We start from the raw sequence: 27,329 nt of genomic DNA on the forward strand, positions 1-27,329 counted from the left end.
CATCCAATGTTAGTTTACCGTAGATGTTGGAAAAGCTGTTAAATTTCAAAATTTATATAATTCTTTGTGTTCAATATAAAAAGAAGGAATTTATTTCTATGCGAAATGAACTGCTAATTTTCTAATTTTCATAACTGTTAAATCTATCTTCGATCTCCTTGTTCAACATAACTTTTTCATTGTAAATTAAGTTAGTATCTGCAAATTGATACTAACAAGTTTGAATATATAGACGGTGCCTCATCAATAATGTGTTCACTTTGTTTATCAAATCTTGCTTAATATTCGCAGTATAGCCCATTTGAGATCTTGATTAAACCATTTTTTGGGATAAGATGCAAAAATTGTAGCACTGCATTTCCAACATCTCTTTTTGATTCAATTTTTTTCTCACGTAAGAATTTCTCCGTGGATCTAAATGAATAGTAATCTGACAGTGTAAGGTCTAGACTAAATGCTGGATGTTGAAGAAACACAAGACTTCCTGCTGGAATCGACCTCTTTGCTATCGGCTCTGGTAATTATCCTTTGTGTGTCCAATGATTTTCTATGTTTGGATTATGGAGATAAATCCATTTTTCATCGCAAGTAACAAAACCAACTTTCGGGAGAGCGAGGAGCGTCTAATCGACACATTTCGCTTGAATCTACAACACTGTGTCGTTCGCTCATTAAATGTGTCTTACCCATAAATTCCAGATATTTTGCTTGCTGTCCCGCCTGCTTTAAACTTTTGTTTCCAATAATGAATTTCATTTTATTATAAAAACTGCGTACTGCGTCCTCAATAAACGAAGTGGGAATTGATTGATTGAAAGAAAGTAAATTAATTTTACAATCTTCATGAAAAATTAGAAACTAGTCTTAAGAAGTTACGACACGTTCAAATTGAGGCGTAGGAATTTTGGCACCTCAAAACGACATTACTTATGAGATACCCTTCATAATTTACAAACACCTACTTTTTTTTAATTCCTCTTGCAGTAAATTTCTTGTAAATTTGTTTTGAATGTGCAAAAAAACTTCCTGTTTACATATTTTTCAACTAAATATAATAGTGCTTGCGTTAGTATCCATTTTACGCAAGATTATCTATGCGCATAACATATACATAAACCAGAAAAGCGAATAGTCCTTTCGTCGAGTTTAATTCAAACCGTGGACAATAAAAAAACAAATGAATAATAATTGTACGATAAAGTACAAGTTTTAAACTCTCTTTTTTTATTTTTAGCGGCAAATATCAGGCCAGCTAGAAAAACTCAAAGAAAAGTCATTTCCTTTCTTGTTGCCTCTCGTGAATAAAGCAAAAGGGATTAGGATTAAATAATTTTTATGCGTGAAATATCTGAAATCTGAAAAAAAATCTCATAGGAGATTCCTTTTCTTTTGGACATGTGCTACTGAATTTGTTCTAGCTATATAGCGTAGAGAGGAAAATACAGGTGGATTATCACGCAGCTACATGTACTTAGATAGAAAAGTTTTGAAACACCGAGCATTGAATTAGTCATGTTGATGATTATCACCTATTTTTATATTCTAGAGCTTTACATCATTCCAAGATGTATTAGATTATTCTAAAACGCTCTGAAATCAGTAGACTGGACTAACTTAGTTTATATTTTTAAGCTTAACCAGGCATCACCGTTCAATTTATATATACGACATTAAAGTCTTTAAGTAACACCTTCATGGGCAATTTAACAACAATAAAATGTGTAGTTAGAAATTTACTTTAGAACAAAACCAGACAAAGAAAAATTCTTATCAGTTCACCTAATGCAAAGTGAAAATACTTTATTTCTCAATTAATACTTTTATCGATCTATTTGTACGTACAACTTGAAAGACAGAAATAAAATGTGGAATGGTAATATTGTACAGAAAATCCACTGCGAAAATATAACTTGAAAATATGTTTCGTAATCAATTACATTTTCTTATAAAATAAAAAAAAGTTTATATCAGTTAACTAATTACTTCTGAAAATGGAATCAAAATTACTCTTAAGAACGCCAGATCGTTTGATAGTTTGTAATTTTCTTTAATAATATCTTCCTACGTTAGTGGTTATTTGTTCAACTTCATATAAAAGGCACCTAATTCTAGTATATAATATGTTGTAGATGGAATTGTGTAATGATACAATGATGGTAGGATTTGTTTGTGTAGTTTTAACAATTTTTTCTATAATCATAAGTATCTTTTGAACACTTGGGAGCGTAGAAAAGATTCGGTCCAAAAGGTTCTTCAGTAGCTTTTATATCTTACTCCTCATATTAGAAGTTGATCTTTGATTTGGTAAAAATTTGTTGCTTACATTAAAGGCACACTTCTCTTGAAGAAAATACATATGTGGCATCTGGACTTAAATTTCATTAGGAGATGAGCCTATTCCAACTAATTACTATTTAGTCCTAATCGATCTCTCCAGGATTTGTATCATAATTTGGAGAGAAGACCTCATTCACATCATATTCAATCACGAAACGCTTTCCATAATATTTCAATAATTATCAAATATACACCAACGAAATGATGGTGGAGGACCTTCGATAGCTTAAAGATATTTTATATATGCACAGTAGTAGTTTACTGTTTCAAATAATGACATTAAGTAGAGTATCATTAAGAAGAACTTAACTTAAGAGATACCGAAATTGTTCCCAAATCTAGATATTCAAATTCGGAGAAACATAGAATTCCAGTAATTGCTTACTAACTGACTTTCGTTCGCTTCTACAAATCGCATTTCATTTCTTTAGCAGCAGTATCCCAATCACCTGTTTGAATTAACAAGTTTTTCTTTTTTTTTTTGTATTTTCTCGACTGTTTTTAAGGTCGATTAACATCCCGATTGTTCTTTGTCCTTACCTGATTCATTTCCAATTTCAAATCGTTCATATTTTCAAAGAATATTTAGTGAGTTTCTTTGAGGGTATGTGAGGTACTAGTTGAAATAGATGCAACCTCATTAATTGTTATGTTCTGTTTAACACACCTCGTATAAGTATAGTAGAACGTGCGAATAACGACTGACAACGGATAAACCAATTTCCATTGATTCTACATTGGGATAAGTTTATTTTGCAATGTCATTCGAATTGTTTATTGACAAAAAAAAACGAAAGAAAAAACTTGTTAAAACATAACACGAGGTAAAGTTACATTTTATAGCCAACAAAAGTAAACAGTTACTAACGTTTTCGAATTGGCTACAAACAAAAATGATTATAGTTTGATGGAATGAAATACATCAGTGAATCCATAAATTCCTCGACAACAGTTTTTGATATTTGATATATATATATGGAAAATTTAAATAAAAAATGACGAGAACGATGTTGTCGATGAATAAAAGATGAAAGCGTTATATGACTTAAAATAATTACTATTACTAATACGATTTTTGATTATTTTCGCATCTAGTACACAAATTTTGCATAGAAGCCATTTCATTTAAAATTATTCTATACAGCGTGAATATCCAAACTGTGTGTCCTCTATCCCAAGGTTTAATATATGTTCCAACGGTTGTTTCTACAATCTCAGCAGTATATTCTTCCTGATGTACATCTGTCAAAGTTTTGAATATATTTCTATTCTAGAGATTATTAGCATTAAAAATACAAAACTACATATTATTAAACAAATTTTTCCACCACTTCCGTTTGTTTGTTTTTGATAAACTCAGCTCAAAAACTACTGCACGGTTCTTCGTCTAATTCTCACCAATGTATAGAAAGGTTTGGGTATGTGATGTGTCAGTTTTCATCGAAATGGCCTAATCTCTATGAGCCATAACAAAACAATGCATGGTGGTATATTCATCTTCTATGGATCCCAAAAAACTTCGTGAGGAAGCTGACGGGTGTGAAGATATAAATCATTAATATTGTTGGTACAATTAAAAATTTGAATCCATCCTCTGGAGGATATAAAATGAATAATATAAAAAGATAAAGGAAATCATCGTAACCGAAGCTGTTATAGAGAATTTCTCAGAGAAATGCTTTATTGACGTTGCTATAATGAGGACCATAATCGGAATAAATATTTTATTAGTGTCATAATAGACGGAAAGCACATTGTTTAGCAATGCGTTTTGTGTACAAAGAAAATCCTCATTATTCTGGTTTTGTTATTATGCGACATAGTTGTGTGTTTATTTTAAAAGTAATTGATAAATATTATGAGGTGATGAATGGAACAATGTTTTTTCTCACTAAATTTGAAAAAAAAATTGTAGCACCAGTAGTAGTACTTAGTACTTATTCTTATTATCATCCAATTTTTGCTTCTACACAAACTGTCTAAAAGTGACACAAGCCTAATTGAAAAGAAAACGAAAAATTAAACCACGGCTTAATTCACGAATGTGATTTTGATATTAAGAGATCAGGAAGGATCAGGAAAGTGTATTGAAGTAAATGGTGGGCATTTTGAGCATTTGCTTTTTTATTTTTGTTTACAAATTTGTTATTGTTACATATTTAAGGAATAATAAAATTTTTTTATGAAAAAATTAAAATTTCTTGAACTTTTTAGAAGCAACTAACTCGATAGCCGATTGAATTACACGAATCAAAGAAGAGTAACTTTTTTTTGTAGAATTTAACGCTTGTTAATATTGTTTTATTATTTTAGTATTAAGTTTAGCCCACAAAAAGTTTACTTTGATCTAACAAACAAGTGTAACTAGAGCCCTCACTTAGCAATGTTAAATTAGAGTGCAAAATAAGATTCCTCGTACCAAAAAACGTAAAATTGCCAATTTTCAAAGAGAAATTGTGAAAACACAGAAAATAATTGCGAAAATCAAAATTTAAATTTTAACTTTGAACACCCCGTGTCTCGAAAACTAGCAATATTTGCATAAGGCATGTTGAGCAGAATCATCATATTTTGAGGTCTAGAATCTACAGTTCAGAGATTGGACATTCTCAATGAATCACCCTGTATTGAATACAAAGCAGATAAAAAGAGTTTTCCATTTTCAAAATTCCATTGGTTTATGAAATGTGTACCAAAGGGTTGACGACTTTTAGATAAAAAAGTGACAGAACGTATAGGAATTGAAGGAATTAAATGATGTATTTTTTTATAAGAAAGTTTTCGAATGGTTAGAAAGTTTTGAAAGTAATAGAAAAGTTGTCTACCTTAAGATATGTCTCACTTTCAATTTCCCCTGTCAAATTATATCTTAAGAAATACCCACCTAGAAATAACTTCGAAAATACCTTCTTTTTTTTGGTATTTTTCTGGTATTTTTCTTTAGAGACCGTTACCGGTCCGGAAGATTGACATTGTTCGTTTTAATTTTGCATAATTCAGTATTTTGATGTAGCGCGCCCGGACATATTTTACCTTTTCTAAACATGAGCGTATCATCAAAATAAAGGAGCGTTAATTTCCTGAAATGTATAAAGCCTTGACACAATTAGTAAATACAGATAAATTTGCGTTAATACTGCCAAATTATCGAGTTTCTTTCTTAATATGGTGATCTACCTCAGGGGTTGAATACTGTGAACGGGTTCATTTAAATAAAATCTACACATAGTTTAGTAAAAATGAATGAATCAAAAACGTAATGCTGTAGGTATTTTATTTTTTGCCAATCTGGGAGTTCTAAAAAAAACTTTTTGAAATTTTTAGTTAAGAATAATATTCAATATTTTTCATTTATGACACTAAATGATGAAAAAAAGATCTGATAAAAAATAAGGTAACAGTTGCTAATCGTACCGACTTATGATATAATAGAAATGTTTAAAGAAAGTCGGTGTTGAGACCTTTGCGATTACACGGAATTTAGAAAATCTCAAGTTTCTATCTCTACTCCAATTTGAGAGAAAATAATACCCAATTCCACCAATTCTCTTTCAGAGTTGATTTATCTATGAAGAGTCTTAGTCATTATTATCCTATTATTTTTTTAAATTTTCAAAATGATTCTATGATTCTATTGATATGTTGAATGCCTTGATTGTGAGTCCTTTCCATTTCAATTTCATTCAAACGTTCCTTTCTTAGATAAATGATTCTAATTACCGCCTTAACATTTAATATTTGGCCTTGTTTTCTCTCACATTTATATACCATCTTGACCTTTCTTTTCATCTTTTTCAATAAAAATTCATTTGATAAGTTTATTATATGATCACATTGATAAATCATTTGCAATTTTTCATGAAAAGATAAACATGCAATATTTCGAATTCATAGCTACATAACAGATAGTTTTGAATTAAATCAGCATATAAATGTTCGAGCTAAGAGTATGTATATATGTATGTATGGATTTAGGGTCTCGTATAAACTGCGACCCAAAGGATCTATTGTGTCCCCCTTTATTTATGTGATAATGGAGAACCCTGTGTTCACAGCTGATCTCTTGCCAGAGATCTTCGTCTTCTATTTCTTACGCTCCCAGGTGTAGTGCTCTGGAGCTCCTTAGTATTTCACACTTCGAGAGAATGTGGGTAGAGGTTCCGTCCTCTGTGCAACAAAACTTGCACGCCACGCCGCATTATCTCCTAGGTATAGCGTCTTCAGGTGTTTGTTGAGGCGACAGTGCCCCGATAGAACTCCTGTTAGTATTCGTAGACTGTTTTTACTTAGGCTTTACATTGAACAGAACTTCTGTGGTTATAGTTTCCCACGGGAGTCTTTGCAGGGTAACATTATTTTGTTGTCTGGCTCGTTTAATTTTTGTAGCGATAACAGATGATAACACTTCCTATTGCAATATCTTTCACGCTTAAAAGTGAAAGTAATTCTAGATGTCTAGAGTCTAGAGTCTAATGTATTTTGTCGGTTTTTTTAATTGGGACTAATTTTTAAGTGTTAGTATTCCATTCATGATTGAATTCGTTCGGTGATGCCACTGGATTATCTCGATTCGGAAGTTGTGAGTTGGAGTTTGGAGGGAAGTTCCTACACTCGAATTTCCATTGTAATGAAATTAAGAGGAGAAAGTTAGGACAAGGTCAAAGGTTTTTTCAGATCTCTGAAACGAATTACGGACACGCTAAATTTGATTCTAACTGAATGTGTTTGTCACAGTTAATTCCAATTTGCAACGTAAATATTTTTAAAATACTTTCACATTAAATACTCTTATTAGGATTGTTGATTTGTGAGAAGGCAGTTGATTTTAGCGGAAGAAGTGTCAAGAAAAATTGTCGGAAAATGGAAAATCTTTGGTATCTTGGTTATTTAAACGTGCATCAGTGATGCTATTAAAGGGCACTCCAATAGGGACTTGACAATTTTGAATTTAGTTTGTGAACGCACCTTTTTACTTAACATCGAACTGTCACTGTCAGTTTATTCAGTAGACATGAACTTTTCATCATGGTGAAGTACACGAACGAACAACGTCTGCAAATCTTAAAAATTTACTACAGAAATTCGGAGTCGGTCGCCGCTACTTTAAGAGCGTTAACTCCGATTTTCGGTCGTAATTCTTGACCTGTGATGTTGCCGAGCCAGTGAGACTACGGGTTGGTCGAAGTGTCGAAAATATTGCTGCCGTTAAAACGTCCGTAGCAAATGATCCAAACCAGTCAATTCCACGGCGCTCTCAAGAGTTGGGCAACACTTTTTAACGACTTTTGCGTAAGGATCTTACTTTACACCCATACAAGATCAGGCTCACTCAAGAATTCAAGCCGATGGAGCTCTGAAAAACCACGTCATCCACAAAAGATAACTGTTTGGTGCGGTTTGCATGCCGGCGGTGGCATAGGGTCATATTCTGGCGTCGACGATAGTGGTCGCCACGTTACTGTGAATGGTGATCGTTATCGCGCCATGATTATCGATTATTTTTAGCCTTAATTGGAATTATGGACTTGGACAGCATATGGTTTCAATAGGACGGCGTCACAAACCTCACAGCCCACTTTACAATCGATTTATTGAAGAACAAGTTTGATGAGCGTGTTATCTCAAGAAATGGACCGCCTAGTTCGTGCGATTTAACGCCTATAGATTTTTTTCTTTGGGGCTACGTCAAGTCATTGGTCTATGCTAATAAGCCGACGACGTTGGAAGAGTTCAAAGCCAACATTGAATGTGAAATAGCAGCCGTTTCGGCCGAAATGTGTGGCCGAGTTAAATGGTTTTCATTTTATTTTGAAAAAAAGTTGTCAAGTCCTTATTGGAAAACCCCTTACAAATATTTAGATGGTCGAATTCGACACTATACTCATAAATCAAAGAGTACGTCACATTATTTCGATCTCTCATCATTCTATTGAACAATTATTAATATCCTCCACCAATATTTGAAAAGAAAACGAATTAAGATGAAGGCATTTGTTTTATGTTCATACACTTAGTAATTTATTCTCTTCTCATCAATTGCATTTCATTTTTTTTTTTTCATTTTCCCCTTGCTTAAGCGTTTCAGGTATATTTGCTTCTCATTTCAACCAAATTTATCTCTCATTTATTTTTTGTGATAGATTGTTTATTCCCCGATTGGTGAAACGACTTTTGTAATAGTTCAAAAATTAACGATCCAAATTTTCATTTTTTAGAGTCCAGCCCTGCTTAATTAAAGACTGATTTCTAACATATTTGTAGTTTTCAATAATTCATTGACTATATCTTGGAATTTCATAGTGCCTTTAAGTGGCAAATACGACAAAAAATAATTGGGTTTTTTAGAATGAACATTCAAATCCTTATACCAAACTTTGAAAGTTTCGGTCAATTTTAATTTGTTTATGTTTATTTCACAAATCAGAGATTAATATTTGTAACAAAGAATGCCATGGAAAAACAAAGTTTTGTCCATTAGAATTTAATCTGTTGAAACGAACTGCCAAACACTACTTCATTAGTCTTAAACGGTTTTTAGATACAATGTTAACATTAGAGGAAAAAGTATGTGATTCAGTGTTGAGGAAACGGCAAAATATCAATAAATATGGTTATTGCTTTACTGAAAGGCATCTAAATACTGTAATAAACAAAAGAACTGCTTTGCGTTTGATCATGAGATTTTTTACAACAGGCAGCATCGTTAGGAGAAGATTTCAAAAAGAAATAGAAGCGAAGTAAAGCACATTCACCGATAATTTATAAAACAAACAGAATTTATCCGTAAAAAGTGAATGTTTGGTAGGTTGTGTCATATGAGCTAGGAGTCATCGGACATTTATTTATTAAACCAACGTTATATCACAAATGCTTCAAGATTTATTCTTTAAATATTTGACATACTTATTTCTTTCAACATGACGGCTGTCCTGTTAATTCTAACAACATTTGTTGGAAATTTCTGTCGCATACTTGATTTGTCAGAAATTATGTTAGAAATTATATGATTTTGTCAAGCTGGACAAAACATCAAAAAACAAAAATTGAAATCGGTCCCGAATATGTAAATTTTGTAATGTTTATTTGATGTTATACATTTCAAATATCGATCAGTATTTTCTGTGCTATTATTTGTATAAACTAAGCTATCATCACATATATTTATATATAATTAAGCGTATGATAATGGGTTATGAGTTATACCTTGAAAGAAATAGAATACATAAGCAAAATTCACACTAGCGCAACTAAACATTATTCTTATCTATTCAGATTATTAACAGTCTAATTGTTACTTTAACATGTATCTAGATTCTTATGTATCTGTTGTTTAGGCGAAAAATTCTAAAATATACAAATATTGCAAGTAAAATTTCATTTTACAATAATTTTAAATCCTCACTGAAGGACAATGAAGGTGATTTATCGCCTATAACTACTACAATTGACGTTTTTATATGTGCCCGAAAATAGAACAACTATTTCCCAAATAACTTTCGAACAATGTAAAAATAGTTCACAAACTGAAAATAGGATGATAGAAATTGGAAAAGGTGATGGCAAAATTTATTTTTTATAAGTCAAGGTTATGAAATTAGTGAGATCGATTCTTAATAGCCCCAAACGCATTGAAATGTAGAAGAATTGATACATAAACTCTCCATATATAACTTAAAATATAATCTGTCAGTAATGTTTTATTCTAATGATATTTTATTACTATTTTCATCGTAAGAAGTTATTCTAGTTAATGGAGACCAGCATTGCATGTACGACATCAGTGTTTATATTTTGATATTATGGATAATCAAAGATAATAGTTGTTTGTTTTTTCAACAGAATGAGCTAACATGTATACTGCTCTAATATAAACTGCGTTACAACATAGAATATATTAAAGCAAATCATCTAAGGCCGAAACTACACGATGAAGAGAGGGCCGCTTCTAATTTTGGCGGTCTTATTGACTTCATGCAAGCAATCAGGTAAAATATATAAATTTGTTGATTTATTTTTCGGAAATATTATTTCTTTTGAATAAACCCGTGAAAATTTTCCAAAAATTGGTTAGATCTCAACCAAAAACTTATTTTTTACAAAAGTGTTAATGTATGTCTTAAGAAGATGTCCAATGAAATAATTTTCCACTGAATCTTTTATTACCTCGCGGCACTAAATTTTGGAAAAAATGATTGTTGAATCTGAAAATCGTTTATCGATAAAGAAAACGCAATCGGTATTCATTTAATTATGATAATTAATAGATAAAAAATATGAAACAACAGGCTTTAATAGCAAACCAAGTGTTTTATTACAGCCCGGTAAATTTTTCAAGAGACTAACAATACGAATGTCTGAGCATGTCCTTTAATATTTGGTAGACACTACCAGAAATCGGATGTAAGAAAAAATCTAATCTTGATGATCTGATCTTGAATTATAGCATGAATTTTTGGAAGAATTTTATTGTCATCGATCCTTAATATGTGTGCAAAATTTCAAATAAATTCGAGTGCTCAAAAATCGACTTCAAACATTGTTATATGTAAACAGCTAATGTAAGCGTGTTATAAAAATTGCTCCTTTTGTTTATTTTCAATGTTGCACTAGTCAGGTAATTCGAAATACCGTAGAATTTTAAAAATGTGTTCAATATAATATAATAACAAATTGGGGAAACTCTTATACGCAAAATACTGCTACACTGTCAAATACCAGACAGAAAAATAATAATGAACTCGATCACAACATAGAAGATCAGGAAGATCCTGCGTAGATGCAGTTTTTCTCATACGACAGCTGGTTGAGATAGAAGATAACGAACCAGTATTCATATTCTTCATTGTCCTAACACTACCAAAAAAGCCCATTAGATGAAAATTAGAACTAGAAGGTCAAATAATACATACGAAGTAAGAGGACAAGTAGCCGAAGCAAATAAGGTCGCGGGATGTCTTCAGAACGTAGTATTGTGAAAGAAATAGCTGAGACAAGAAAAAAAGGGAATAATGTCTATACATCAGAAGAAGGGTAAGAAAAATCTAAAAGGAAGCAACTCTTGGAGGCCACAACAAAGAAAATTCTCAGGCGGTATGATATATGTAATATATTCAGCTATTCGTTCTGGATTGTTCGAGCTACACTTTGTCCTCAACATGATAATATTTTCAATGGATATTGGTAATTATTCCTTTTAAATTCAAAAAAATATTTTCCGGGCGGGTCTTTGGGCTTAGCTGATTTTGCCAATAAAAAACAGAATTTGAAAATTAATTTTCATATCTTTCAATTCAAGTGATAAGGAAATTATGTATTAAAACCGAACTTGACATTGACGTTCTTCCTGAATAATTTTCCTATATACTCATATGTGACACAACGCACTCGGTTTTCAATTTTTATTATACAATTTTTATCTAAAACCAGCAAAGATCTTATTCAAATAATACTTATGTTTACTTTTTTTTACCTTGAACTGATTCAAACACAGTAATGAACAGATGATATCTTGAATAATAAAACGTGTTGGGAGAAAATACAATTACAATTGTAATATTTATACGTTTTTTATATTTGGTCATAAAAATGTTCTTATATTCTTTACTTTGTTAATAGAAATTCACATGCGCTAACACTACACTTCTCTTAATGTTTAGTGTATTTCCAATTTCAAAATATCTGTACCACGTTAGTAAGATTATCTAATTCCATTGCGCGCACCACTAAATTCTCTCTGTATACCAGATCAATGCTGCAAATAGCAACTTACAGTATGGAAAGTAAAAGAAACATCTTCTCTAAACTACTGTTTTCATCAAACCATATATTGTTGTCTGCAAAGTCTTGGAGGAGTAAGGATTATAGTCTTTCATACCAACCAAGATTATATCCGAAAGGGACATTGGGATTGATGGAAATATTATTCCGAGGTAACAACAAAAGAAAATCCATTAGATGCCTCCAGTCTGCCGAACTATAATGCCAAATTTAACGTGGTCTAGGTGGATCCTGAGTTTCGATTTCTAGTTCATACATTGCTGTTATTAGTTTTCGATCTGATGGTCTTAGCGGTGCATCTAAAGTCGCGCTGTACAGATCAGGGTCTGATGTTAGAAACGGGTCTAAGATGCTGGGAAAGTCATCATCTCGATAGGGGTCTCTGGTTGGTTCATCGATAAGTTAGGCAAGTCCGTGATTATTGACAAAATCATCAGATTTTCGTGCGATAAAAATTAAATTCATCTATTGGAAACAAAAGCTTAAAGCGGCCATGGCAGCAAAATTGGAGGGAGACACAGTTAATGAGTGAACCACACAGCGTTGGTTTAATCGTTTTAATATTGGAGATTTGAGGTTTGAAGATCGTTCGCGTTCAGGTCAGCCACCTGCGTGGAGTAATGGGATTACCAGGGATTCAGTAGAAAACCATCAGCGTTCGATTATAAAACTTGTTTGGACATTCTAATGATACCGTACGTCGCCAATAGAGTGAAACTTGGATACCGACATTATTTATAAGACACCCTCCATATTCTGGATACTTGGCTTTAATAGTGAGAACATGCAGCGAAATTCGATTCAAAAAATCTTTACTTGTACAATGTTCACCATAAATTCCTTCAATTTCTCAATTATCTGTTAAATATGTATATTCAGTGCCAAACATTTTTAATTAAATTCTCAAAAGATGTATTAGTACTAGTAAAACAAAATTTTTTTACATTCTTGCAATATTTGTGACAAAAGGGGGCCGGATTAAGATTTATAAGGCCCGGGGCTAAAATAGTGACGGGGCCCCCTTAAGGAATTCGGAAGCCCGGAAAAACAAGAGTAATAAAAGTAATAGGCATTTTCAATAATATAATATTTTAAAAATAATATCAATACGTTAGATTTGTGGTATCGAAACATCAAAAATACAGAATGTTTTCCAAATGATGGGGCCCTCTTGGACCTGGGGCCCGGGGCTATAGCCCCCCCAAGCCCCTAGCTTAATCCGGCCCCGGTGACAAAGCAATTTCTCTAACGTTAATTCATTTATATTTTGGAACATCAAATTCCAGCTTGACATGAGACAAAGAATTGTTAGATGGTATGATTCTCTCATGATGCTTTTCGCTACATCTTTCAGTATTCCTCTTATAACATGACTCATGACTAAGTTAACTTAATCGACAACGAAATTATTTTTAATTCACGGTATATATTTCCAAAAAAAAAAAAATTGTTTGTGTAAGCTATTGAATTCATTTATATAACTTCCTTCTGATTAGGAATACTTCGTTAAGAATGTCTAACACAGATTTGTCATAATCAAACAATCGGTTTTATGATTAGTATTCCATACGGTTAGATACCCTGTGATCTCATCAATGTAGTATCATTCCAAATTGACCGTTTTCAGTATTCAATTCCTACTACAATGACAATACGGACAATTCGTGACATTAATCGCTAAACAGAATTGCTATTTTTCTTTTTTTATTTAATTTTAATTTTAAGTGTGTATTTACGTGTGTCCGTATCCTAATGGTAATCTCGACCTTTCATTTGACTCTCAGTAAATTAATACAAATTTGAAGTAATAAGAAAGAAGGTTAACAAAAATTCTTTTATTCGCGCAGAAGAATTAGAAAAGTTTGAAATAAGACGGCAGACGTGAGCATAAACAAAACTGTTATCTACATTATTCTAGATGGTTATAGAAAGTAGACGTTTCGAAAATAATTTTGATTATATCCCGTATAATTAATAGATCTTCTCAAGAATGTAATGATCAACTAACAGAAAATATCAGTTTAACCTAAATATTATATATACTTTGTCAATATTTCAAATATAATACACAGAGAAACATTATCAGTGAAATTTTATAGTGGTTGTAATAAAGTAGGTTCATATTTACTTATGCTTAATGCAAAATCATGAACAAACATTGTAAATATTTTAATTACATTTATTTGGCAATAATAAATAACGTGGCATTTCTAATTGTTTTATTCTGTTTCGAATACCAACTATATTTCATCATCCAGTTCCTTTTATAAAGCTGACAAGGAATATTGGAAATTTTTCTCTATTATAGCATCTGAATACATTGGCCTTTTGTATCTTAATAACTCAAGTTACAATGTTGATTACACATAAAACGGTCAACTGTGCATTATTTCAAACTCATACTTTGTTCTGGGAAACCCTACAAAACGATGCTTGTTGATAATACGTAAAGTTTAAACTACGTAGTCAAAATAAAAGGTACTTACATCGGCAGAATAAATAATGCCATACCATTTCATTTTTTATTTTGTCTTTGATTAGAATAATGAAATTTTTTCATCTGAAGGTCTTCCTAAATCTACAATCTACAGAGGGTGTTTCATAGGTAATGTCCTACGCCTCAATTTAAACATGTCGTAATTTGTTATAACTAGTCTCTAATTCTAGGAAGATTAGAATTGCTTCACTTTCTTTTAATCATTCTCTCTTCATTTTTTGACGAAGTTTTTATAATAAATAGTATAGAGGGCGATAAATATGGAATTTATATATTGTTAAAAGATGGAAACAAAAATTAAAAGCAACTGTGGTAGCAAGGAAAAGTCTTGTTATGTGTCTAATGGAATTATTAAGGTTTAGCGTACTTCGAAATCAATGCCGAGGAATATAGTGGACAACTAATGCTATTGCATGGGATTTTATCTAAAAAATATTCCAGGTTTAGTTAACCGAAAGCTGGTTCTCTTACAACGAGCGAAGGTTCCTCGAAATATCGAAGAACTTGGTGGTATTGAACTCCTACCATATCCAGCATTTAGTCCGGATTTTCAACCGTCAGATTACTATTTATTCAGATGCAAAAAATTTGAATCCAAAAGAGATGTTGAAAATGCAGTGGAACTATTTTTTTACATTTATCACCAAAGATTGGTTTTACCAAGGTTTCAAGAGCTTCCTAAACTTTAAAACCACATAATATGTTGGGCTTTCTTTTCGTATGATTGTTTAATAAATAAAGTAAAAATTAAAAATTGATACTCTTCTTAGAACATTTTTTTCAGATCTAAAAACCGCCTGTAGTCGCCAGGGGTCAGATCGGGAGAATGTAGTGGATGCGATTAGATTAGGTAGACTTCATTTCATTGAATTTGACCATTGCTATTATCAAATTGTGGCACAGTGTATTTTCTTAGTAATACAATTTTTTTCTTCTGACTATAGGACCTTCCTTTCCTTTTTAAATCAGTTCAATCATGTCGAGTAGTAGTTTTTTTCTTTTTCCAAACAATATTCCGAGTTTATACCATAATACAGTCGCTATGACTTAGCTTGCCGATTATTGCGTTTTTGCTAGCTTCGGACGGTTGCCGCTCAGATGACTTAATTTGGCCCACTCCCACACAGCTCCCAACATCGCTTTGAATCAGTAATTTGTTGTCGTTTTTGTTTATGTTCTGAGAAAAGGCGATACCCATTTGGAAAGAACTCTCTCATGCTCATGTGAAATAGTGCACATTTTCATGTGATATTAATTCCACTTTGCAGTTTTCCACTACAATTTTTTATGTTTTCTGTTTTTATCGATAGATTGTCTATACTAATATTTCTTTAGAAGCAATTTTCGATTATCCTTCAATTCTATAATCCTGTAGTAAGAAAAATAAAAGTGAAAACTGATGTTCTATTCAATTAGGTGATCAAAATTTTTGATTTTGATTCGATTTTTTACAAGTAAATACCATTATTCTGTTCCTAGGTTGAAATGACACGTTAAAAATATATAAAATCATCTGCGAACCGAACGTATCTTGACAAAAGAGACTAATTATGATTCTTAGCGATTAATGAAGCTTCATATCAAGTTATCTACGTGTGTTGGTGCGATTCATTCTATTATATCTACTATCAGAAGTAAATTAAACCCGGTTAATTTGTCAGCCCGCGGCGGTAACGCGGCGTACTTCATCTCGGAAATTATACGCGACACCCATTTGTACCAATTATATGATGCATTACCTTAAATGACAGTTTTGTTAAGCTAAAGTCTCCTGGTTATTCATTGCTACTCGCTGGTGATGCTGCCCCAGGACATCTAACCCCTCTCGTTTTCTCTCGCGTTTCAGGTATTTCGTAATAATTTACTGTACGTACGGATCTCAGCGGTTGAAGTTAATCTTTTTGGTTATTCACATCTTTTTTTTCGAACAAATAATCGTGAATGAAAAGTAGGATTAGCATACTGCCGGTTAAAGTAGAAAAAATGTATGTAAAAGAGAAAAGGGATTGTGTACAAAATGCTAAAAACGGTGTAGGGTTAAACGACAATGTTTATACCACATGATTCCTTCTAGATGAGCCTCATTTAAATAAACGGAATAAACATTAATAAAATTAAGTTCCAAATATAATCATGTGTTTTGGAGATATTTGAGAAATATTCAGTATATTGATGAAAATGATGCAGTGGATCCCAAATCCCAAAATCAAATCTAAATTCTGGGCATAAACAATGATAAGTTACTTATCAAATAGAAATATATTAAATTGGAAGCTTACTTTTCTAAACTATTAGCTAAATTAAATGCCCTTGATTGTAAGTTTAGGATTAATTATGTGGTTATTCTACATGGATGCTCTCTTTGGAGCTCTCTTTCAGGTTGGTTTTAGTTACAACACATGATAGTTTAGAAATGACGGAATCGAATGAGAAATGAAGTCAATTAACATAAATTCGTTCTCCACTTCGTTCTATGGAAATATAACTGATTTTGTGATCGAATATATGAATATTTCTGTAACTAGTTTCAAGGTGGCAACTTCAAATAAACAAATATCAGAATGTGAGGATAAATATACTTCATAAATGAATATCACGTCACAACTACGCTAGATATAACTCTTATTAGTACATAAAACAATATTTAACAACCATTTTTGTTTGAGTAGAACTATAAACCGAAAACTAATTTTATTTTATCCATAAACTAGTAGCAATAAACTAGGTTGATAAGAAAAATGTATTTAGAAGTCGATGCATAAATCCCAGATCTTACATATATATTTTAAATATAAAGAAAAGATTTATTCCACTAGATACGTTTCTGGAAAACTTATTTACATTATTCATTGTTTTTATAGTGTGAACCACAAAATTTAGTATACCTTCAAGCACTACAGAAATTATTCGTAAAATATATCAAAATACATCAAGAACAAACTAATATATAAGGGATATTCAAAGATAAGAATGTTTGCGTTATCGTAATTAACTGTTAATTAGACTCAACAGTAAATGACTCTAAAAGTTTTGATTAGATCTTTGAAAATAATCTCCATTTAAATAATAATAAGGAAATATTTCCGCTGTAAGTGCAGGGATGTCTCAAGTAATTGAGACTAAACTAAATTAAGTGAAACGAGAAATTATAATGAGAAAAAAAAAAATTATAAAGATTTATTATAACATTTTAAAATTGATGTATACTTCTTGTACCAATCTGAAGTAATCTCAACAAGTACTTTTTCTGGAACTTAGCAGGCGTACATCAAAAATTGAATAATAAAAATCTCAAGCATAAGTGGGAAGAAATTAACGAATGGGAGAATCCTCCTGAAATATCAATGATTACAGGTGTAAATGTATGATGTGCCGATAATAAATTTCATAATTTTTGCTTGGTAAAAGTGCTTTAAAAAATCGCTTATCCTCAAGTTTAACATTTGTGATCATTCACTGCCACTTAAAATATGTACTTCAAACTTGTTTGTTATTAATACACAACCAAACCAATTGAACAATCAGGCAAATATTGAACTAAAGACTAAATATTTAACGTGCTTTCAACGTATTTTTTTTTTATTTCTGTAATGTATATATATATATATATATATATATATATATATATATATATATATATATATATATATATATATATATATATCAAAGTATCGCTTGCAAACAAATTGTTTATATATATATAAAATCATCATCCAGAGTTCGTGCGAGTACTTTATTTTATGAATTTCAACTGTAGATTTCATAACTTCTAGTAAGTGGTGTAACATTGGTAAGGTTTCAACACATTTTTTAAATAAAAATATAATTTTTTCTTACAGAAAGTCCAGAACTATAAATGTTTTTCAAACATTTCTTGAGACTTTTTTTATTTTGTTACTTAATACGTCCAATAATTTTCGAAGAACTGTGGCTGAAATAATGATTTTTATAATTAGAAATAAATGTATACCTATACCATAAAATAGTTTTTAAAACAATTTTTTGTATCAATAGATTCATATTTATCTTTTTGAGTAAAACGACTGTCATGAGTGTCCAAGTCAGTCAGGACCTGATGTTTGTTTACATTGGCCAACGAACCTGTCAAGTTACATTCTATGAAATTCCACAGATTTCAGAATGGCCAGAGGGCAGAAAAATGGGAAAAATCTGTTGTGTTGGAATTGAATACAAATAGCGCAACATTATCAAGACAGTTTAGAATTTGAGTAAGGTCAAACAGTAGTGTCAAGATAATTTATAAGCATTTTATGTTAATAGAGTTGTTTCAAGAATATAAATTGGAAATAAATTTGTGAAAAAATAAATAATGGTGACATTGATGTCAGTATTGAATTGTGTAAATAAATAGTGAGTAAAATTTTAAAAAACTGGAGACGACTGTAAATTAAAAATGACAAAATTATTGGGAGCGGCTCGATGAGCAGTTTTTAACTCCTGAAAAGTGTTTCTTCTTCTTCTTCTACAATTTCCTCTAACCGTATTAGAAAATATCACTTGACATGTTTGAACAATAGAAAAATTGGACTGGCTCGGACGCTTTTTACGAAATAGCTTAGTGGAAGCAACTTGCACCTGTGCATCCTTCTTTCACGATGCTCGCCGCCTAAAACTTTTATTATTACATATTCAATAAGTTCAATAATAGCATCCATTCATAGTCTCATGAAGAAATTTGTATTGCTAGATAGTGACAGTTCGGGTTTCGAAAAATGCTGTGTAAGTCATTTCCAGTTAATTTTTTGATAATAGTCACCATTTTTGAATTACAAAACGGTTAAGTCAATCCCTAAACATCAAATTGACGCATAGAAAATCTATATATGTTAGATATTAGAGGGAAAATCTTATATTTAATAAATGTTGGAGTCATATGAAACAAATTTGACGACATATTTCTAGTAAAAAAATGGCTCAACCAAAAGGATCACGTTACTGTCGAAATATTTATTCACAATTTGAAAAATATACCATTCTGTAATGTAATTTTAACATGATATCATCAAATTAATGCCATCAACTATTATATTCCAAAATATGTTGAATAATGTAGGTTTAGATAAAACACTTTTCCCCCAAACTCATAAAGGCCCAATATCGATCCCATATGTCTATTTGTATTATGACTTTGGTGATAAATAAGTATCTCTTCATATGAAATTAATATTGTATCCGCCTATGGTTTTGAATTACATAAGACGTTGTGTTTTTCGCTATCAGAAATTTAAATTACGTTTTCAATTCTGGAAATCTTCTCATGTATATGTATACTTTACCTTACCTAAGGTAGTCGTACGGTGTTTTTAATTTTGCAGTCTAATTTTCGCGGAACAAATGTTGGAGCCCTTCGGCTTAGTTTTTGCTCTCTCTAGATTTGCACTTATTATTTTTCTGGATATATTTTGTTTCAATTACTTTTTGTGGTGGATTTTGAAGAACTCTTTCAAAAATTGAACGAATCCGTTAAAAAAAAAGATAGAAATATGAATAAATCGAATTCCTTTGAACGTGTAACAATACAAAATTAATGTACGAATAAGAATACTTTCGACTACATCCACCCCTGCTTTATATATCCAAGAACCTATTTTTTGATGATCATGATTTCTTTAGGCCTTTGGTAAATTCCATCCATTATATAATAGCAAATCAAGTTATTTTTTTAATTCTATTTGTCGTGTGTTTGTGCAATCTTGCGACACAATTTTAATTTGAATTTTGAGATACTCAAAAACCAAAAATTATTCTCAAATTTAACACATTTATTGAAATGGATGTATGTTTTCTTTCTTCAATTCTAGTTTGATTGAAAACTTTATTTTCGCCAAAATAATTGATTGAAATAGATAAAATAAATATTTTTTGCACACATACATACTTTTTAGACTTGACATTAAACCTTTTATATTTGATAATTGACACACATCATAATTATGGATTAATTTCACTTGGATACCTTAATTTTCCACTAAACACAATTACCATTTCGTGGCATTGTGTTAATCTGAGCTAAGATTTTACTCAACTCAACAGCATCCTTAGATTTCACAAATTGACTTCACTAACTCGGAAGGTTTAATACTCTGAGGTCTTCCTCCAATGCTGGGTTACCTCAACTTTGGGGCGTTGATCAAATCGTAGTTCATGAACCGTGGAAAATTTCACAACAGTATCTATATCCAGATCATTGTGGATACGAATGTTTCAAGGGGCATCCACGATGTTTTTTTTTTTTCAATATGAGCTATCTAGCGAAGCTTAGCATCGAGGGTTATACACAGTATTTTGCTATATTTGTGGATGAGATTTCTTTCACTGCAAAAAAAATATTTCACTATAAACAATAATAGCATACAAATGTTTAACTGTGCTCATCCACCAAAATTTATAATTTGTGAATTCACCATAATTTAGTCTCACTAATTTGGATTTCACATTTTGTATAAAAAGTAATGATATTGTTTTCAAATTGATATTTTTGACCTGTGATTTAGCTTTCAATCTATTGCAATAATTGTAATTTAATCTAACATATTGGAAATTGGATTCGATACAATTCAATGATAAATTTGTGATTCCATTCTCTAAATATACCTTTTTGATTTTGTCTAATTTCGATTTTATTTTGTTCCAGGTAAAATGTTAAGAATTAATACTAATCTTTGGTAAGAAACCACTTAACTTGATTTCGCTTTTTATTCTGTCAGACAGAGAAAAGTTGAAAAATAACGAATCACTATTTTCTCTAATTTATCATTCTCTCTTATAAAGAGAGTAAAAAAGTTAATGCAAATACAGAAAAACCGTTGTAGTAAAGCTTTGTGTCTACATAAGGCAAGAAATCCTGGATAATGTAGATGCTATTTGCCATCTTTCCAAGAAAAAAGAACATTCACGAGATGATGAGACAACGAAAAATGAGTATTATACGTACAAGGTGGTTAGATAAATCTCAGTTTGATGTCACTGTAATTAGAAACGTTTCTTAGTTGAACTTTCTTACATAAAGTAACTAAGCCTTGACTTTTATTTTGAGTTAATAAAAATACTCGGAATAATGAAGAATGATTACATCAACGTTTGAATCAGTTCACTGACGTTTTTGATTTTAGTTTATTTCTAACAATAATCACTTCATATTTCTGAAGCATGTTTCAGCATAATTACTATATGTCTAATAAGAAATTAACTTGAATTAAGTATTCAAACTCCACATATTATATTGTCGAGGGTTGTTATTTTACTTAAATGAACTTTATGAAGCATTCTCGATATAAATGTCTTTAAAATCAATTACATATTTATCGCTAAATATTTAAATATTTCTATATAAGTAATCTATTTGTATAAATTACCTTTGGTACTAACCATACATAGAAATATTTTGAAAACCAGATGCCCTACCTCCAATTAACTTGTATTAGAATAAACGCAATCAAATAAATAAATCAATTATTTAATGAGGTTTTTCAATATTTAATCTAATACATATTTATTATTGAATCACCTTACGCGAGAAAATAGTGATGTCATCAATAAAGCAATGATTTATTCATTTTTTCATTGCAGTTGAAAACGTGCGGTAAATAGTTGATAAGAACAGGATTTACTCATAAAGCAAATATAAGCTTAACTTTAAAATTGGAATGTGTGATATATTTTGTGATTAGCATATTTTTCAACCAATGATGAATGAATATATTGTGAAGAAAGAGTGTGCTCTTTCCTTCGTTTCCTTGTACCCGTTAACGTGGTTCTCAAGATCTCATAATGGAAAAAACAAGATATGATTATAAATAACTAGATTGACGGAACGCATTCGCCAAACGTGAGACCTTCTGTTACGAATGCAGTGCCTGCCTCTCGATAGTAGAAACAAAACATTATAGCCATAAGTCCCCTTTCACGATAGCAATATCTATTCTTGCGATTATTGAAATTATAGAAATTGATAAATCCATCAGGCAAATATCACATATGTCTCAAAAAAGCACAATTGACAATTAACAAGATCAAAACAAAGATAACTGAAGGTTGAATTATCAATCAATACTACTATTTATAAATTCTTGCTCAACTTGGTGAAAGAGAACGGAAAAAACAAACCTGCCTGTGCTTGTGATGGGTTCTCCACCAAGATAATGCGCCGGTTCATTTCGGCTTTCAAGTGGTCTCTAGCCAAGTCGAGTCTGTCGAAGTTATTTAATAGCCACACCCCGTAAATACCTACTAGGATGTCCGTTGTTATACAAAATAGAAAATTGCTGGCTATATACCGTGAAAATTGGTAATCAAAGCGACTATCATCTGCAAATCATCCTACATTGATCAACATTCTCTCATATTCAGTGGCACTGAATTTTGAACACTTCTTATATTTAAAAGATTTCTACTAATTTTCTTTCCTGAAAATGCCAAGAAGCGCCATTTGTCCTCTACGTGAGGAAGTATTCAGTGAACGACAAATTGGATCTTACGAAAGTGTGTACTGCACCCTCGCTTGATAACACGAAAATGGGAAAAATTGCGATAGAATAGAAAAACTTATGATTTTCGTATTTGGCATCGCTTTTCGCGAAAACTGAGGTTAGAAACAGGATAACCAGAAAACTAGACGAGTATTCTTGATATCCTTTTAGTCAGGGGACTTTAATTTATGACTCCTGGGCCCATTTTTCATCAGAAGTTTTAATCTTAACCATACAACCATATAAGAAAGAACTATTGAATAAGAAAGCCGACGTTAATATTCTAATTTTAAATATCAACTATCAACTTCCCGACAAATAATTAGTTTTTATTTGATCTATTATTGAATTAAATTAATTAAAAATGTATTACTACAACATTTGACTTTCGCAATACAATAAATCTTGTTTTTTGATTTTGAGATAATCATTCGATCATTTTGTTAGTGACAGCTAGTTTCGCCCAACAATACTCGATAATTTACAATATTAATATGTAATGACTGTGACTTTTGTTCAGTTGGGAAATTGTGTAATCATTTCCGAAACCAAATCTGACTATGCATTATTCACAGGAATGACAAAATTTGTAATTTAGTCTCGTATTCTGACCAATTGAAATATTCATAAAAATATACATTTCAGTTAACTAAAATAACTTTCATATATTTTTACGCTGTCAAAATTTTTGTCAAATGCTCTAGATCTATAGATTTCAATTATGCATGTGGCTGATCGTAGCAGAAGTACGGCGATAGAATATAAGGGTGTGAAAAGCTTGGATTGGTAACCCGTAAATTGTAAATATTGTGATACTAGAAATTCTGAAACTTTATCAAACGCTCGCTCAATTCATACTGTTCAAAATTCACTAAATGATAAGAGGAAATTGACTATCGTTTGTTGCGATCTGTGGAAAATTTTCTTGATGGACAATAAAGAAAACGTTACCAGTCATATTTTTTGACTACTACTACAGAAAATTCTTTTCAAAATTAAAGTAGATGACCTTATATAATTGTCTCGTTACACAATTATACTTAGTTCTCATTATATTCTAATTAATATATGTTACAAAAATATAAATGCATAGAAAGGTGACCTTGCAGAAATATTTCCTTGATAATATGATTTTTGTCGAGTGGGTGTCACTAATTTTCAATATATACACATACATTATGTTTCCTATAAGCTAACCCACATCTATTAGTATCTTGTTGTAAATCGAACATCGCGCATAACTGTATAATAATCAAATTATTTCATTGTCAATTTTCGAGGTTAACAAGATTAATTTTATTTCGGAGGTTTATTCAATGAGTTGCATCGAATGTCATACAATACTAAATTGAATACATTTTACAGGGTGCCTAATATAAACAGAGGAAGGAGAGTTTGAGAAAAGTTTAAGCTTCATAATAGTTCAATATTGTAAAATATTTTACGACTTTCACAATAGATAATGGTAGAATAGAAAAGGCTATAACACAAATTTGCAGAGTTTGTGCTGTTTGGTTTTATTTTGAAAGATTTTGCTTGCTTGCTTCCGCCGGCTTCTCACTGAAAAATACGATGGCATTTTGAAACTGGTAGATCTCCATATAAGCAGTCAAGACATAGCTGAAACACTGGACATAACCCATCAAACATTTCGGAATTATTTATAAAGGGCGTGTGTATGTTGGGACTGGAAGGGAATTAAAACTATGTAATTCTGAAATATGGTCAAACGGTCGATTTCTACGGTCAAGAGTTGATCAGATTTTAGATTTTAGAAAGGAAGTCGCGAAATAATCGTCCAAGTTGCTCAACTCATCTAGCCTTTTTATCCTCAATGACAACGCAAGGCCTTAACTAGCCAAAAATTAATTTAGAATCTAGATTTTTTTACTTTTCACCTTGTTTCACGGTCTGCTATTAAACCTCGTCAAAATTTCTGAATTTTTTTAAATAAGAATAATAATTATGTAAGTACTATTTATAAATATGTATTTCGAGTATTGGATACGTAAAATTCAAATCATTTAGTATTATGATTTATTCATAGGTATGATAATTGACTACCCACATTCCGTAATAGCATGCCAATTTTTTTTTTTTTTTTCAACCAAACAGCGAACCATTTTCAATAAATATCATTTATTATATCAATCTCGATAATTTTTTTTAAATGAGCAGTAATACTTCCGTCTCTGTGGTACTCTAATAATATTTGGTAGTTTAACTACAGTCAAATCTCGAATTCAATGGCCGTTGAGACTGCTTCTATTTGTCGGTCACAGTTTGAGTCTTCGATTGTCAGATATTTCCTTTCTTTCATACCTTATTTTCATCTGTTTTGGAAGAATTGAATTGGTCATTAAGTATCTACTCTTGAAATGGTAGACCTTTATATGCTCAATTTGTATTTGTATTTGGCTTATCTTCATCACTTTTTCAATAAATCTACTATTTTACTTAGCAGTGGTACTGCATGGTTAGTTATATTTGGATTTCTATTTCTACTGTGTTGCTTTTTCGATTGACTTTTCAATTCATACAAAGTTTTCTTATCTCTTATTTGGAGTTTCTTCAAACAATGCTTTAACTCCATGATTAAGTTAGTTGTTTATAACAATAGCTCTCAACTGGCATACCTACCAATGCCTGTGCATTTACTTTTTACTAAAGATTTTTCTTCTTTGGCCCCTTATTCGCGTTTTTACAGCTATTTTTAAACTGTGACCGATCTCATAAATTTTTGGTATTAGTGGTAATAGAAATAAATTTTAACAACTGTTAAAAGTTAAACAATATTTTTTACGATATCTATATTTATTATACAACTAAGAATGGATTATTTTAGTTTTGATAAAATTTCACGTTATTTTATCCAACTCACAATACTCTCGAGTGAAACTTCCATGCTAGTAAATGAATAAAAGTTTCCGCGTTTCCTGTAGAGTGCATAACCTCGTGGTTTTAGAAATTGGATTCGCTATAACAATATTTTCTAAGGATGTTTGTAGGCGGTCAATTGTAAATATGTTTTCAATCTAATTTCAAAAACAATTCCTTCCAGATCTGTGGATATTTATCAAGTTAGGTTGTGTCCCTGTTTGGATATATACATTATTTGCCCAAACATGGGTCCAACTGGTTATCTTTATTTCCGTGATTCAATTTAGGAGCATTGGATTCTGTAAGCTTGTTACGCGTTAATATCCAGAGGAAAATACCTAAACTAAATTTCGTTTATCTCAAGTTATGGAACTTCACCTACAATATTTTAAAATATATTTCGACAAAGTGGCATTGACAATTGTTTGTTAGAGGTGGAAATCGGTTATTCATAATAAAATTAATTGTTTCTAAACATCACGGTAGAATAAGAAACAAATTCGAAAATGATATAGACAGGACGACGCGGTTCGGTTTAAGAAATGACCTCGATACCAGAAAAAAAATGTTTGCTCTGAATATTTTTCGCAACCATCGTAAGGATGTAGGATTACAGAGTTTCAGAGTTTGAAAGTTTTGAAATATTTATTCAATAGTATAGTTAGGATTTTGAAAAGAAATTTACTTACTTGTCACATTCATTTTGACTAGATCGATATGTTCTGAAGGTATGATTCTAACAGGATAAAACACATACGAGATTCCGACACATTTCACTTGAGGGTTGTCTCTCTCAAAGTATTGTTAGAAGTCTTATCTATATGTCAAATAATTGTCAATATACTAGTGTACAATACGTAATGATTCATTTAAACCATAGAATATTAGGACGCTTTGTTTTTCTTTCCATTTTTCATTGTACTAATTGTACGTTTCACAAGAAATGAATTTTGCAAATAAATAATAACCCGGATACAATCTGGAACAATTAATACGCCAACTTCGACGTAACCACCTGTCTGAACAAGTATTTACGACTTTTACGAAAAATTGACCCGTTGTCTTTCACACCTTCGGGCTTTTTCATTTTCCTTTTTTTCCAGTTCCTATAGAGCTTCTCGCTTCCGACGTTCGCTTTATGCCGGAAAGCAAACCTTTCGACGGCTTTTTTCATTTTAATCTTCGATATTTTTTCAAGTTTCCTTAATTGCTCGCCATTGTTATGTCATGTTTATATGTAATCTACGCTTGTAATTATCTTTCCGTTTTCCAACTAAAAGAATTTCTAAATCAGCGGCTGCTGTATTTCCATACTTGTTTTAATTGTGATCAATCGACGACAATTATGT

At 31.2% G+C, this 27,329-nt stretch overlaps 1 protein-coding gene across 35 annotated transcripts in view; it reads left to right on the forward strand.

The window, feature by feature from the left end:
• Window positions 1-27,329, forward strand: part of LOC130891028 (basement membrane-specific heparan sulfate proteoglycan core protein-like) — a 251,525-nt gene that overhangs the window by 154,835 nt on the left and 69,361 nt on the right. For 6 of the 35 annotated variants that reach the window (XM_057795748.1, XM_057795766.1, XM_057795774.1 and 3 more), the window contains exon 2: window positions 10,177-10,322. The exons of the other annotated variants lie outside the window; for them this stretch is intronic. In XM_057795748.1, coding sequence (XP_057651731.1) covers window positions 10,265-10,322 — 58 coding nt within the window. In that variant the 5' untranslated portion in view covers window positions 10,177-10,264. The remainder of the gene's footprint in view (window positions 1-10,176; window positions 10,323-27,329) is intronic. 35 annotated transcript variants of the gene reach the window in all.

Source organism: Diorhabda carinulata, chromosome 1 (assembly GCF_026250575.1).
Source record: "Diorhabda carinulata isolate Delta chromosome 1, icDioCari1.1, whole genome shotgun sequence".
Lineage (NCBI taxonomy): Eukaryota > Metazoa > Arthropoda > Insecta > Coleoptera > Chrysomelidae > Diorhabda > Diorhabda carinulata.